Source organism: Panulirus ornatus, chromosome 12 (genome assembly GCF_036320965.1).
Source record: "Panulirus ornatus isolate Po-2019 chromosome 12, ASM3632096v1, whole genome shotgun sequence".
Lineage (NCBI taxonomy): Eukaryota > Metazoa > Arthropoda > Malacostraca > Decapoda > Palinuridae > Panulirus > Panulirus ornatus.
The window spans coordinates 35,098,692-35,117,155 of record NC_092235.1 but is presented as its reverse complement, the minus strand read 5'-3'; the positions used below and the strand labels follow the sequence as shown (position 1 = coordinate 35,117,155).

The window sequence follows — 18,464 nt, the reverse complement described above, 5'->3', positions numbered from 1 at the left end:
TACCTACTTGATGCCACCTACATGACGCCATCTACATGGAGCCACGAACATGACGCCATCTATATGACGCGATCTATATGACGCCATCTACATGACGTCATCTACATGACGCCACCTACATGACACCATCTACATGATGATACTTACATGACGCCACTTACCTACGCCACCTACATAGTGCCACCTACATGACGCCATCTACATGACGACACCTACATGACGCCATCTCCATAACGCCATCTGGCTAACGCCATAAACATGACGCCATCTACATGACGTCACCTACATGATGCCACCTACATAGAGCCACCTAAATGACGCCGCTTACATAACGCCGCTTACATGATGACACCTACATGGTAACTACCTACATTACGCCATCTATATGACGCCATCTAAATGAGGCAATCTACATGACGCCGTTTACATGACGCCACCTACATGGTGCCAAGTACATGACGCCACTTACAGGACGCCACCTACATGGCGCCACCTACATGACGCCATCTACATCATGCCATCTGCAGGAAGCTATCTGCATAACGCCATCTACATGACACCATGTACGTGACGCCACCTACATGATGCCACGTACATGGCGTCACCTACAAGACGCCACGTACATGAAGCCACCTACATAATGCCGCCTACATGACGCCACCTACATGACACCAGCTATATGGTGCCACCTACATGACGGAATCTACATGACGCCATCTACATGACGCCCCCTATATGACGCAGGCAGCATGATGCCACGTACATCACGACACCTACATGACGCTACCTACATGGCGCCACCTACATGACGCCATCTACATGACAACTTCTATCTATCGCCACCTACATGACACCATCTACATGATGCCATCTACATGTCGCCACCTACATGATGCCGCTTACATCACGCCACCTACATGACACCACTTACATGATGCTAACCACATGACACCACCTACATGACAGCACCTACATGGCGCCACATACATGACGCCACCTACATGACGCCATCTACATGACGCCGCCTACATGATGCCAAGTACGTTATGCCACCTACATGGCGCCACTTACATGACGCCACCTACATGACGCCATCTACATGACGCCCTCTACATGACGCCATCTACATCACGCCATTTACAAGGCGCTACCTATATGACGCCATCTACATGACATCATCTACATGACGCAACCTATTTGGCGCCACCTACATGACGCTACCTACAAGACGCAATGTTCATGACGCTCTCTATATGATACCTACATGACGCCATCTACAGGGCGCCATCTATACTACGCCATCAACATGATGCCACCTACATGACGTCACCAACATGACGCCATCTACATGACACCACCTACATGACGTCATCTACATAACACCATCTAAATGACGCCTCCTATTTGACGCCACCTACATGGCGCCACCTACATGACGCATCTAAAAGATGCCATCTACATGCCGCCACCTACATGATGCGATCTCCATGACGCCATCTACATGACGCCATCTGTATGACGCCACCTACATGATTTCATCTACATGACACCCCCTAAATGACGCAATCCACATGATCTCACCTATATGATGCCACCTATATGATGCCAACTACATTATGCCAAATACAAGACGCCACCTACATGATGCCACCTATTTGACGTCACCTACATGACGCCACTTACATGACGCCATCTACATGACGTCATCTACATGATGCCACCTACATGACACCAACTCCATGATGACACCTACATGACGCCACTTACGTACGCCACCTACATGGTGCCACCTACATGACACCATCTAAATGACACCATTCTACATGACGATACCTACATGACGCCATCTGCATGACGCCATCTGCATGACGCCATCTACATGACGCCATCTACATGATGCCACCTACATGGAGCCACCTACATGAAGCCACCTACATGACGCAACCTACATGATGCCACCTACATTGTGCCACCTACATGACGTCATGTACATGACGCCATCTACATGACTCCAACTACATGACGCCACCCACATGAAACCATCTACATGCCACAAACATGACGCCACCTACATGATGCCATCTACATGATGCCACCTACATGACGCCACTCACATGACGCCACCTACGTGTTGCCACCTACATGACGCCATGTACAGGACGGCATCTACATGAAGCCATATGCATGACACCATCTGCATGACGCCATCTACATGACGCCACCTACATGATGCCACAGACATGACGCAATTATACATGACGCCATCTACATAGCGCCGCCTACATGACGCCACCTACTTGACACCATCTACATGACGCCATCTACATGGAGCCACAAACATGACGCCATCTACATGAGGCCATCTATATGACGCCACCTACATGACGCCACCTACATGACGCCATCTACATCACGCCATTACATGACGCAACCAACATGATGCCACCAACATGACGCCATCTACATGACGCCATCTACATGACGCCATCTACATGACGCCACCTACATGACGCCATCTACATGACGCCACTTATATGACTCCACCTACATCAAGCCATCTACATGATGCCTTCTACATGACGCCAAGTACATGACTCCACCTACATGATACCTCCTACATGAGTCCACCTACATAAAGCCTACATGACGCCACCAACATGACGCCATCTACATGATGCCACCCTCATGACGCCACCTACATGACACTACCTACATGGTGCCACCTATATGACGTCATCTACATGACGCCATCTACCTGACGATACCTACATAACGCCACCTGCATGATGCCACATATCTAAAGCCACCTACATGACGCTACCTACATGGCGCCACCTACATAACGCCATGTACATGACGCCATGTACATGACGCCACCTACATGACACCAATCACATGATACACTTACATGACGCCAACTACATGATGCCGCTTACATAACGCCACCACCATGACACCACACACATAGCGCCACATACATGACGCCACCTACATGACGCCATCTACATGACGCCACCTACATGACGCCTACTACATGACGCAATCTACATGACGCCACCTACATGATGCCATCTATATCATGCCACCTACATAAAGCCACCTACATGATGCCACCTACATGACGCTAAGTACATGACTCCACCTACATGATGCCACCTAAATGACGCCACCTACATGGTGCCACCTACATGGTGCCACCTACGTGACGCTATCTACATGACACCATGTACATGACGCCACCTACATGACTTCATGTACATGATACCACCTACATGACGTCACTTACAGGACGCCACCTAAATGGCGCCACCTACATGACGTCATCTACATGACGCCATCTACATGACGACACCTACATGACGCGACCTACATGACGCCTTCTACATGACGCCACCTACATGATGCCACCTACATGACACCACTTACATGATGCTACCTACATGATCCCACCTACATGACGACATCTACATGGAGCCACGAACATGAGGCCATTTACACGACGCGATCTATATGACGCCATCTATATAACGCCACCTACATGACGCCATTTACATAATGCCACCTACATGACCCATCTACATGACACAATCTACGTGACGCCACCTACATGGCGCCACCTAAATAACGCCATCTACACGACGCCGCCTACATGACGCCACCTACATGATGCCACCTACATGTCGCCACCTACATAAAGCTACGTACATGGCGCCACCTACATGATACCATCCACATGACGCCATCTACATGACGCCTCCTACATGACACCATCTTCATGATGCCACCTACATGACGCCACCTACATGATGCTACTTACATGACGCCACCTACATAACACCTCCTACATGATGCTACCTACCTACATGACGCCAACTACATGACACCATCTACATGGCGCCACCTGCATGACACCACCTATATGACGCCATCAACATGACGCCACCTACATGACATTATCTACATGACGCCATCTACATGACGTAACCTATTTGGCGCCACCTACATAAGGCCACCTACAAGACGCTATGTACATGACGACCTCTATATGACATCTACATGACGCCACCTACATGACGCCATATACATGACGCCATGTACATGACGCCACCTATATGACGCCATCCACATGATGCCACCTACATGACGCCACTTACATGATGCCACCTACATGACACCAAATACCTGACGCCACCTACATGATGCCACCTATTTCACGCCACCTACATGTCGCGAAGTACATGGTGCCACCTACATGACGCCATCCACATGACGCCATTTACATGACGCAATCTACTTGATGACACCTACTTGACGCCATTTATTTACGCCATCTACATGATTTCACCTAAATGACGCCACTTACATGACGCCACATACATGACGCCAAATACATGACGCCACCTACAAGACGGCATCTAAATGACGCCATCTACATGACGCTACCTATATGACACCATCTACATGACGCCATCTACATGACGTAACCAATTTGGCGCCAACTGTATGAGGCCACCTACAAGACGCTATGTACATGACGCCCTCTATATGACACCTACATGACGCCACCTACCTGACGCCATCTACATGACGCCAAATACATGACGCCACCTATATGACGGCATCCACATGATGCCACCTACATGACGCCAAATACATGACGCTACCTACACGATGCCACCTATTTCACGCCACCTACATGTCGCCATGTACATGGCACCAGCTACATGACGCCATCTCCATGACGCCATCTACATGACGCAATCTACACGATGATACCTACTTGACGCCATTTACTTACGCCACCTACATGGTGCCACCTATATGGTGCCATCTACATGACGCCATCTACATGACGACACCTCATGACGCCATCTGCACGACGCCATCTACATGACGCCATCTACATGACGTAACCTATTTGGCGCCACCTACAGAAGGCCACCTACAAGACGCTATGTACATGACGCCCTCTCTATGACATCTACATGACGCCACCTACATGACGCCATCTACATGACGCCATATGACGACAAATACATAACGCTACCTACATGATGCCACCTATTTCACGCCACCTACATGTCGCCATGTACATGGCGCCAGCTACATGACGCCATCTACATAACGCCATCTACATGATGCAATCTACATGATGACACCTACTTGACGCCATTTACTTACGCCACTTACATGGTGCCACCTACATGACGCCATCTACATGACGCCATCTACTTGACACGTACATGACGCCATCTGCATGACGCCATCTACATGACGCCATCTACATGACGCCACGTACATGATGCCACCTACATTGCGCCACCTACATGACGCCACCTACATGACGCCACCTACATGATGCCACCTACATGACGCTACCTACATGGTGCCACCTACATGACGGCATCTACATGACACCATCTAAATCACGCCGCCTATATGACGCCACCTACATGATGCCACCTACATGACGCCAACTACATGACGCCACCGACATGACGCCACCGACATGACACCATCTACATGACGCCATCTACATAACGCCACCTGCATGACACCATCCACATAATACCACATACATGACGCCACCTACATGATGCCACCTATTTGACGCCACCTACATGACGCCACGTACATGGCGCTACCTACATGACGCCATCTACAAGATGACACTTACATGACGCCACTTACTTACGCCACCTACATGACGACACCTACATGACGCCATCTGCATGACGCCATCTACATGATACCACCTACATGATGCCACCTACTTGGCGCCACCTACATGACGCTACCTACAGGCCGCAACCTACATGGTGCCACCTACATGACGCCACCTCCATGACACCCTACATGGTGCCACCTACATGACGACATCTACATGACGCCATCTAAATGACGCCGCCTAAATGACGCCACCTACATGATGCCACCTACATGACGCCAACTACATGATGCCACCTACATGACACCCTAAATATAATGCCTCCTACATGACGCCACCTACATGATGCCAACTACATGACGCCACCTACATGACGCCATCTACATGACGCCACCTACATGACGCCATCTACATGATGCCACCTACATGACGCCACTTTCATGACGCCGCCTACATGGTGCCACGTACATGACACAATCTACATGACGCCATCTAGATGATGCCATCTGCATGATACTATCTGCCTGACGCCACCTACATGACGCCACCTACATGGAGCCACGACCATGACACCATCTACATGACGCCATCTATATGACGTCACCTAACTGACGCCACCTACATGACGCCATCTACATGACGCCATCTACATGTCGCCATCTACATGACGCCACCTACATGACGCCATCTACATAATGCCACCTACATGACGCCAAATACATGACGCTACCTACATGATGCTACCTATTTCACGCCACCTACATGTCGCTATGTACATGGCGCCACCTACATGGTGCCACCTACATAACGCAATCTACACGACGCCGCCTACATGACGCCACCTACATGATGTCACCTACATAAAGCTACGTACATGGCGCCACCTACATGATACCATCTACATGACGCCATCTATATGACGCCTCCTATATGACACCATCTTCATGATGCCACCTACATGACGCCACCTACATGATGCCTCTTACATGACGCCACCTACATGACATCTCCTACATGATGCTACATACATAACGCCAACTACATGACACCATCTGCATGACGCCACCTGCATGACACTACCTATATGACGCCATCTACATGACGCCACCTACATGACATCATCTACATGACGCCATCTACATGACGTAACCTATTTGGCGCCAACTATACAAGGCCACCTACAAGACGCTATGTACATGACGCCCTCTCTATGACATCTACATGACGCCACCTACATGACGCCATCTACATGACGCCATGTACATGACGCCACCTATATGACGCCATCCACATGATGCCACCTACATGACGCCACCTACATGATGCCACTTACATGACGCCGAATACCTGGCACCACCTACATGATGCCACCTATTTCACGCCACCTACATGTCGCGAAGTACATGGTGCCACCTACATGACGCCATCTACATGACGCCATCTACATGACGCAATCTACATGATGACACCTACTTGACGCCATTTACTTGTGCCACCTACATGATTTCACCTAAATGACGCCACTTACATGACGCCACCTATATGACACCATCTACATGACGCCATCTACATGACGTAACCTATTTGTCGCCACCTACATGAGGCCACCTACATGACGCTATGTACATGACGCCCTCTATATGACACCTACATGACGCCACCTACCTGACGCCATCTACATGACGCCATCTACATAACGCCACCTATATGACGCCATCCACATGATGCCACCTACATGACGCCACCTACATGATTCCACCTACATGACGCCAAATACATGACGCTACCTACACGATGCCACCTATTTCACGCCACCTACATGTCGCCATGCACATGGCGCCACCTCCATGACGCCACCTCCATGACGCCATCTACATGACGCAATCTACATGATGACACCTACTTGACGCCATTTACTTACGCCACCTACATGGTGCCATCTACATAACGCCATCTACATGACGTCATCTACATGACGACACCTAAATGACGCCATCTGCATGACGCCATCGACATGACGCCATCTACAAATCGCCACCTACATGATGCCACTTACATGGCGCCACCTACATGACGCCACCTACATGACACCACCTACATGATGCCACCTACATGACGCTACCTACATGGTGCCACCTACATGACGCCATCTACATGACACCATCTAAATCACGCCGCTTAAGTGACGCCACCTACATGATGCCACCTACATGACGCCAACTACATGACGCCACCGACATGACGCCACCGACATGACACCATCTACATGACGCCATCTACATGACGCCACCTACATGACACCATCCACATAATGCCACCTACATGACGCCACCTACATGATGCCACCTATTTGACGCCACCTACATGACGCCACGTACATGGCGCTACCTACATGACGCCATCTACAATATGACACCTACATGACGCCACTTACTTACGCCACCTACATGGTGCTACCTGCATGACGCCATCTACATGTAGCCATCTACATGACGACACCTACATGACGCCATCTACATGACGCCATCTACATGACACCACCTACATGATGCCACCTACTTGGCGCCACCTACATGACGCCACCTACATGACGCCACCTACATGATGCCACCTACATGACGCCACCTACAGGACACACCTTACATGGTGCCACCTACATGACGACATCTACATGACGCCATCTAAATGACGCCGCCTAAATGACGCCACCTACATGATGCCACCTACATGACGCCGACTACATGATGCCACCTACATGACACCATATACATGATGCCACCTACATGACGCCACTTTCATGACGCCACCTACATGGTGCCACCTACATGACACAATGTACATGACGCCATCTACATGATACCATCTGCATGACACTATCTGCCTGACGCCACCTACATGACGCCACCTACATGGAGCCACGAACATGACGCCATCTACATGACGCCATCTATATGACGTCACCTCACTGACGCCACCTACATGACGCCATCTACATGACGCCATCTACATGACGCCGCATACATGATGCCATCTACATGACGCCATCTACATGACGCCATCTGCATGAAGCCACGAACATGACGCCATTTACATGTCGTCATCTATATGACGCCACCTATATGACGCCACCTACATGACGCAATCTACACGATGATACCTACATGACGCCACCTACATGACGCCATCTACATGACGCCACCTAAATGACGCCACCTACATGTTGCCACCTACATGACGCCACCTACATGACACCAACTACATGGTACCTCCTACATGACGCCATCTACATGATGCCACCTACATGATGCCACATACATGACGCAACCTACATGACGCCATCTACATGAAGCCATCTACATGGCGCTACCTATACGACGCCATCTACATGAGGTCATCTATGTGAATCCATGTTTTTCCATCGAGTTATTATACGCCACCTTCGAGGTATCCCTTTAAAATGACTCTTGTACTTCTTGTGATATCAGATAGTCTTCACACGTCCATGCCACATATGTGCTATGACCTCACCCGCCTGCAACACAGGTGTGTCTGCTGCTGGGGTGCCGGGCGCCTGGCCTGGCATCAGGATGGTACTCTCAAACCTCGTCCGAGGACGAAAAGGAGCAAGACCTACGCCTCATACTGGACCACGCCAGGCTCGTCCCAGGCTGCATGTAAGTATGATAACCATCCCAGGCTGCATGTAAGTATGATAACCATCCCAGGCTGCAGGTAAGTATGACAACCATCCAGGCTGCATGTAAGTATGATAACCATCCCAGGCTGCAGGTAAGTATGATAACCATCCCAGGCTGCATGTAAGTATGATAACCATCCCAGGCTGCAGGTAAGTATGACAACCATCCCAGGCTGCATGTAAGACAACCATCCCAGGCTGCATGTAAGTATGATAACCATCCCAGGCTGCAGGTAAGTATGATAACCATCCCAGGCTGCATGTAAGTATGATAACCATCCCAGGCTGCAGGTAAGTATGACAACCATCCCAGGCTGCATGTAAGTATGACAACCATCCCAGGCTGCAGGTAAGTATGATAACCATCCCAGGCTGCATGTAAGTATGACAACCATCCCAGGCTGCATGTAAGACAACCATCCCAGGCTGCATGTAAGTATGACAACCATCCCAGGCTGCAGGTAAGTATGATAACCATCCCAGGCTGCAGGTAAGTATGATAACCATCCCAGGCTGCATGTAAGTATGACAACCATCCCAGGCTGCATGTAAGTATGACAACCATCTCAGGCTGCATGTAAGTATGACAACCATCCCAGGCTGCATGTAAGACAACCATCCCAGGCTGCATGTAAGTATGACAACCATCCCAGGCTGCAGGTAAGTATGATAACCATCCCAGGCTGCAGGTAAGTATGATAATCATCCCAGGCTGCATGTAAGTTTGACAACCATCCCAGGCTGCATGTAAGTATGACAACCATCCCAGGCTGCATGTAAGTATGACAACCATCCCAGGCTGCATGAAAGTATGACAACCATCCCAGGCTGCATGTAAGTATGATAACCATCCCAGGCTGCACGTAAGTATGAAAACCATCCCAGGCTGCATGTAAGTATGAAAACCATCCCAGGCTGCATGTAAGTATGACAACCATCCCAGGCTGCATGTAAGTATGATAACCATCCCAGGCTGCAGGTAAGTATGACAACCATCCTAGGCTGCATGTAAGACAACCATCCCAGGCTGCATGTAAGTATGACAACCATCCCAGGCTGCATGTAAGTATGACAACCATCCCAGGCTGCATGAAAGTATGACAACCATCCCAGGCTGCATGTAAGTATGATAACCATCCCAGGCTGCACGTAAGTATGACAACCATCCCAGGCTGCATGTAAGTATGACAACCATCCCAGGCTGCATGTAAGTATGACAACCATCCCAGGCTGCATGTAAGTATGATAACCATCCCAGGCTGCAGGTAAGTATGACAACCATCCTAGGCTGCATGTAAGACAACCATCCCAGGCTGCATGTAAGTATGACAACCATCCCAGGCTGCAGGTAAGTATGATAACCATCCCAGGCTGCATGTAAGTATGATAATCATCCCAGGCTGCATGTAAGTATGACAACCATCCCAGGCTGCAGGTAAGTATGATAACCATCCCAGGCTGCATGTAAGTATGACAACCATCCCAGGCTGCATGTAAGTATGACAACCATCCCAGGCTGGAGGTAAGTATGATAACCATCCCAGGCTGCAGGTAAGTATGACAACCATCCCAGGCTGCATGTAAGTATGATAACCATCCCAGGCTGCACGTAAGTATGACAACCATCCCAGGCTGCATGTAAGTATGACAACCATCCCAGGCTGCATGTATGACAACCATCCCAGGCTGCATGTAAGTATGATAACCATCCCAGGCTGCAGGTAAGTATGACAACCATCCCAGGCTGCATGTAAGACAACCATCTCAGGCTGCATGTAAGTATGACAACCATCCCAGGCTGCAGGTAAGTATGATAACCATCCCAGGCTGCATGTAAGTATGATAATCATCCCAGGCTGCAGGTAAGTATGACAACCATCCCAGGCTGCAGGTAACTATGATAACCATCCCAGGCTGCATGTAAGTATGACAACCATCCCAGGCTGCATGTAAGTATGACAACCATCCCAGGCTGCAGGTAAGTATGATAACCATCCCAGGCTGCAGGTAAGTATGACAACCATCCCAGGCTGCAGGTAAGTATGATAACCATCCCAGGCCGCATGTAAGTATGATAATCATCCCAGTCTGCAGGTAAGTATGACAACCATCCCAGGCTGAAGGAAAGTATGACAACCATCCCAGGCTGCAGGTAAGTATGACAACCATCCCAGGATGCATGTAAGTATGACAACCATCCCAGGCTGCAGGAAAGTATGATAACCATCCCAGGCTGCAGGTAAGTATGATAACCATCCCAGGCTGCAGGTATGATAACCATCCCAGGCTGCACGTAAGTATGACAACCATCCCAATCTGCAGGTAAGTATGATAACCATCCCAGGCTGCATGTAAGTATGATAATCATCCCAGGCTGCATGTAAGTATGATAATCATCCCAGGCTGCATGTAAGTATGATAATCATCCCAGGCTGCATGTAAGTATGATAACCATCCCAGGCTGCAGGTAAGTATGATAACCATCCCAGGCTGCATGTAAGTATGATAATCATCCCAGGCTCCATGCAAGTATAACAGTCAACTCAAAATGGAAGCAAGTATAACAACCATCAAAAGTTATATGAATGTTATTCGTTCATTACACTTAATCGCTGTTTCCCACACCAGCAAGGTAACGCCAGACAACAGACGTATAATGGCCCATCCACACACACACACACACACACACACACACATATATATATATATATATATATATATATATATATATATATATATATATATATATATATATATATATATAAATATATATATTTATTCATTCATTTATTTTGCTTTGTCGCTGTCTCCCGCGTTAGCGAGGTAACGCATGGAAACAGACGAAAGAATGGCCCAACCCGCCCACATACACATGTATATACATACACGTCCACACACGCAAATATACATATTTATACATCTCAATGTACACATATATATACACACACAGACATATACATATATACACATGTACATAATTCATACTGTCTGCCTTTATTTGTGGCCATCGCCACCCCGCCACACATGGAATAACAACCCCCTCCCCCTTCATGTGTGCGAGGTAGCGCTAGGAAAAGACACCAAAGGCCACATTCGTTGACACTCAGTCTCTAGTTGCCATGTAATAATGCAACGAAACCACAGCTCCCTTTCTACATCCAGGCCCCACAAACTTTCCATGGTTTAACCCAGACGCTTCACATGCCCTATTTCAATCCATTGACAGCACGTCGACCCCGGTATACCACATCGTTCCAATTCACTCTATTCCTTGCACGCCTTTCACCCTCCTGCATGTTCAGGCCCCGATCACTCAAAATCTTTTTCACTCCATCTTTCCACCTCCAATTTGGTCTCCCACTTCTCCTCGTTCCCTCCACCTCTGACACATATATCCTCCTGGTCAATCTTTCCTCACTCATTCTCTCCATGTGACCAAACCATTTCAAAACACCCTCCTCTGCTCTCTCAACCACACTCTTTTTATTTCCACACATCTCTCTTACCCTTACATTACTTACTCGATCAAACCACCTCACACCACATATTGCCCTCAAACATCTCATTTCCAGCACATCCACCCTCCTGAGCACAACTCTATCCATAGCCCACGGATCGCAACCATACAACATTGTTGGAACCACTATTCCTTCAAACATACCCATTTTTGCTCTCCGAGATAATGTTCTCGACTTCCAAACATTCTTCAAGGCTCCCAGAATTTTCGCCCCCTCCCCCACCCAATGATTCACTTCCGCTTCCATGGTTCCATCCGCTGCCAGATCCACTGCTAGATATCTAAAACACTTTACTTCCCCCAGTTTTTCTCCATTCAAACTTACCTCCCGATTGACTTGACCCTCAACCCTACTGAACCTAATAACCTTGCTCTTATTCACATTTACTCTTAACTTTCTTCTTCCACACACTTTACCAAACTCAGTCACCAGCTTCTGCAGTTTCTTACATGAATCAGCCACCAGCGCTGTATCATCAGCGAACAACAACTGACTCTCTTCCCAAGCTCGCTCATCCACAACAGACTGCATACTTGCCCCTCTTTCCAAAACTCTTGCATTCACCTCCCTAAGAACCCCATCCATAAACAAATTAAACAACCATGGAGACATCACACACCCCTGCCACAAACCTACATTCACTGAGAACCAATCACTTTCCTCTCATCCTGCACGTACACATGCCATACATCCTCGAAAAAAACTTTTCACTGCTTCTAACAACTTGCCTTCCACACCATATATTCTTAATACCTTCCACAGAGCATCTCTATCAACTCTATCATATGCCTTCTCCAGATCCATAAATGCTACATACAAATCCATTTGTTTTTCTAAGTATTTCTAGCATACATTCTTCAAAGCAAACACCTGATCCACAAATCCTCCACCACTTCTGAAACCACACTGCTCTTCCCCAATCTGATGCTCTGTACATGCCTTCACCCTCTCAATCAATACCCTCCCATTTAATTCACCAGGAATACTCAACAAACTTATACCTCTGTAATTTGAGCACTCACTCTTATCCCCTTTGCCTTTGTACAATGGCACTATGCAAGCATTCCGCCAATCCTCAGGCACCTCACCATAAATCATACATACATTGAATAACCTTACCAACCAGTCAACAATACAGTCACCCCCTTTTTTAATAAATTCCTCTGCAATGCCATCCAAACCTGCTGCTTTGCCGGCTTTTATCTTCCGCAAAGCATTTACTACCTCTTCTCTATTTACCAAATCATTTTCCCTAACCCTCTCACTTTGCACACCACCTCGACCAAGATACCCGACATCTGCCACTCTATCATCAAACACATTCAACAAACCCTCAAAATACACACTCCATCTCCATCTCACATCACCACTACTTGTTATCACCTACCCATTAGCCCCTTTCACTGAAGTTCCCATTTGCTCCCTTGTCTTACGCACTTTATTTACCTCCTTCCAAAACATCTTTTTATTCTCCCTAAAATCTAATGATACTCTCTCACCCCAACTCTCATTTGCCCTCTTTTTCACCTCTTGCACCTTTCTCTTGACCTCCTGCCTCTTTCTTTTATACGTCTCCCACTCATTTGCATTTTTTCCCTGCAAAAATAGTTCAAATTCCTCTCTCTTCTCTTTCACTAATAATCTTACTTCTTCATCCCACCACTCACTACCTTTTCTAATCAACCCACCTCCCACGCTTCTCATGCCACAAGATCTTTTGAGCAATCCATCACTGCTTCCCTAAATACATCCCATTCCTCCCCCACTCCCCTTACCTCCTTTGTTCTCACCTTTTTCCATTCTGTACTCAGTCTCTCCTAGTACTTCCTCACATAAGTCTCCTTCCCAAGCTCACTTACTCTCACCACTCTCTTCATCCCAACATTCTCTCTTCTTTTCTGAAAACCCCCACAAATCTTCACCTTTGCTTCCACAAGATAATGATCAGACATCCCTCTAGTTGCACCTCTCACCATATCAACATCCAAAAGTCTCTCTTTCGTGAGTCTATCAATTAACACGTAATCCAATAACGCTCTCTGGCCATCTCTCCTACTTACATACGAATACTTATGTATATCTCGCTTTTTAAACCAGGTATTCCCAATCACTAGTTCTTTTTCAGCACATAAATCTACAAACTCTTCAACATTTCCATTTACAAACTGAACACTCCATGTATACCAATTATTACCTCAACTGCCACATTACTCACATTTGCATTCAAATCACCCATCACTATAACCCGGTCTTGTGCATCAAAACCACTAACACACTCATTCAGCTGCTCCCAAAACACTTGCCTCTCACGATCTTTCTTCTCATGCCCAGGTGCATATGCACCAATAATCACCCATCTCTCTCCATCAACTTTTAGTTTTACCCGTATCAATCTAGAATTTACTTTCTTACACTCTATCACATACTCCCACAACTCCTGATTCAGAAATAGTGCTACTCCTTCCCTTGCTCTTGTCCTCTCACTAACCCCTGACTTTACTCCCAAGACATTCCCAAACCACTCTTCCCCTTTACCCTTTAGCTTCGTTTCACTGAGAGCCAAAACATCCAGGTTCCTTTCCTCAAACATACTACCTATCTCTCCCTTTTTCTCATCTTGGTTACATCCACACACATTTAGACACCCCAGTCTGAGCCTTCGAGGAGGATGAGCACTCCTCGCGTGACTCCTTCTTCTGTTTCCCTTTTTAGAAAGTTAAAATACGAGGGGAGGGTTTCTGGCCCCCCGCTCCCGTCCCCTTTAGTCGCCTTCTACGACACGTGAGAAATGCGTGGGAAGTATTCTTAATCCCCTATCCCCAGGGATATATATATATATATATATATACATATATATATATATTTTTTTTTTTTTTTTTTTTTTATACTTTGTCGCTGTCTCCCGCGTTTGCGAGGTAGCGCAAGGAAACAGACGAAAGAAATGGCCCAACCCCCCCCCCCCCCATACACATGTACATACACACGTCCACACACGCAAATATACATACCTACACAGCTTTCCATGGTTTACCCCAGACGCTTCACATGCCTTGCTTCAATCCACTGACAGCACGTCAACCCCTGTATACCACATGACTCCAATTCACTCTATTTCTTGCCCTCCTTTCACCCTCCTGCATGTTCAGGCCCCGATCACACAAAATCTTTTTCACTCCATCTTTCCACCTCCAATTTGGTCTCCCTCTTCTCCTCGTTCCCTCCACCTCCGACACATATATCCTCTTGGTCAATCTCTCCTCACTCATTCTCTCCATGTGCCCAAACCATTTCAAAACACCCTCTTCTGCTCTCTCAACCACGCTCTTTTTATTTCCACACATCTCTCTTACCCTTACGTTACTTACTCGATCAAACCACCTCACACCACACATTGTCCTCAAACATCTCATTTCCAGCACATCCATCCTCCTGCGCACATCTCTATCCATAGCCCACGCCTCGCAACCATACAACATTGTTGGAACCACTATTCCCTCAAACATACCCATTTTTGCTTTCCGAGATAGTGTTCTCGACTTCCACACATTTTTCAAGGCTCCCAAAATTTTCGCCCCCTCCCCCACCCTATGATCCACTTCCGCTTCCATGGTTCCATCCGCTGACAGATCCACTCCCAGATATCTAAAACACTTCACTTCCTCCAGTTTTTCTCCATTCAAACTCACCTCCCAATTGACTTGACCCTCACCCCTACTGTACCTAATAACCTTGCTCTTATTCACATTTACTCTCAACTTTCTTCTTCCACACACTTTACCAAACTCAGTCACCATATATATATATATATATATATATATATATATATATATATATATATATATATATATATATATATATATATATATATATATATATATATATATATATATATATATATATATTCTTATGAGTTCACTGGGAAAATGAAACACGATAAGTTCCCAACTGCACTTTCGGGGAAGACACAAAAGTTTAGTAAATGGCGTCTTAGCTACCTTCCTTCGTTGTATATGAACCGACTTTTATATTTCTGTATTGTGTCTCCCCTGTTGATGTGATTATTACATGAAAGTGGACTTGGGAACTTATCGTGTTTCATTTTCCTTGTGGACTCATGTTAATATACTTATCCGCGCGCAAAATTGTGATCCTTTCCAATATATATATATATATATATATATATATATATATATATATATATATATATATATATATATATATATATATATATATATATATATATATATATATATATATATATATATATATATATATATGTATATATATATATATATATATATATATATATATATATATATATATATATATATATATATATATATATATATATATATATATATATATATATATATATATATATATATATATATATATATATATATATATATATATATATATATATATATATATATATATATATATATATATATATATATATATATATATATACACATATATATATATATATATATATATATATATATATATATATATATATATATATATATATATATATATATATATATATATATATATATATATATATAGTGGGTTCCTCATTGTGTTAGGTTCATAAGCTTGGTTTATAAGCCTGTTCATTGTTATATTTTACAAGACACTGTACTGTAATACTTTTTGTAAGGATTAATGGTATTTGAAATATTTCAATATTTTGTTGGTCAGCTCTGCTGGTTATGACTGTTATTAATCTGTCCTCTTAAGATGTTGAACCATCTGGCACTAGTTATCCATGGAAGCATCTCTGATGAAATATTCTTGCCCATTTCACATGCCCTTTCTCGACCCTCAAAACAATGAAAAAAATACTCTTGTCTTTTTACTGAAGATATGTATGTACTTGCCTATTAATGGTTGTACAGAACTGAACTATGCTTACATATAGTAACACTGTGAATGAAGCCACTGTCATTGTGTTTGTATGATCATCACTGAAGAATAGGGTGTGATTTCTTTGGCAATTGTAAAAGATTTTCTGTCTAGTAACTTAACCTCCCTAGGGATAGGGGAGAAAGAATACTTCTCACGTATTCCCTGCGTGTCGTAGAAGGCGACTAAAGGGGGAGGGAGCGGGAGGCTGGAAATCCTCCCCTCTCGTTTTTTTTTTAATTTTCCAAAAGAAGGAACAGAGAAGGGGGCCAGGTGAGGGTATTCCCTCAAAGGCCCAGTCCTCTGTTCTTAACGCTACCTCGCTAATGCGGGAAATGGCGAATAGTTTGAAATATATATATATATATATATATATATATATATATATATATATATATATATATATATATATATATTTATATATATATTATCTATTTATTCATTATACTTTGTCGCTGTCTCCCGCGTTTGCGAGGTAGCGCAAGGAAACAGACGAAAGAAATGGCCCCACCCCCCCCCCCCCATACACATGTATATACATACGTCCACACACGCAAATATACATACCTACACAGCTTTCCATGGTTTACCCCAGACGCTTCACATGCCCCGATTCAATCCACTGACAGCACGTCAACCCCGGTATACCACATCGCTCCAATTCACTCTATTC

At 45.7% G+C, this 18,464-nt stretch overlaps 1 protein-coding gene across 1 annotated transcript in view; it reads left to right on the top strand.

Moving 5' to 3' along the window:
* LOC139752247 (uncharacterized) overlaps positions 1-18,464 on the top strand; it is a 119,665-nt gene that overhangs the window by 14,891 nt on the left and 86,310 nt on the right. Inside the window, exon 3 of the mRNA XM_071668281.1 lies at positions 9,212-9,342. Within this exon, the coding sequence (XP_071524382.1) occupies positions 9,212-9,342 (131 nt within the window). The remainder of the gene's footprint in view (positions 1-9,211; positions 9,343-18,464) is intronic.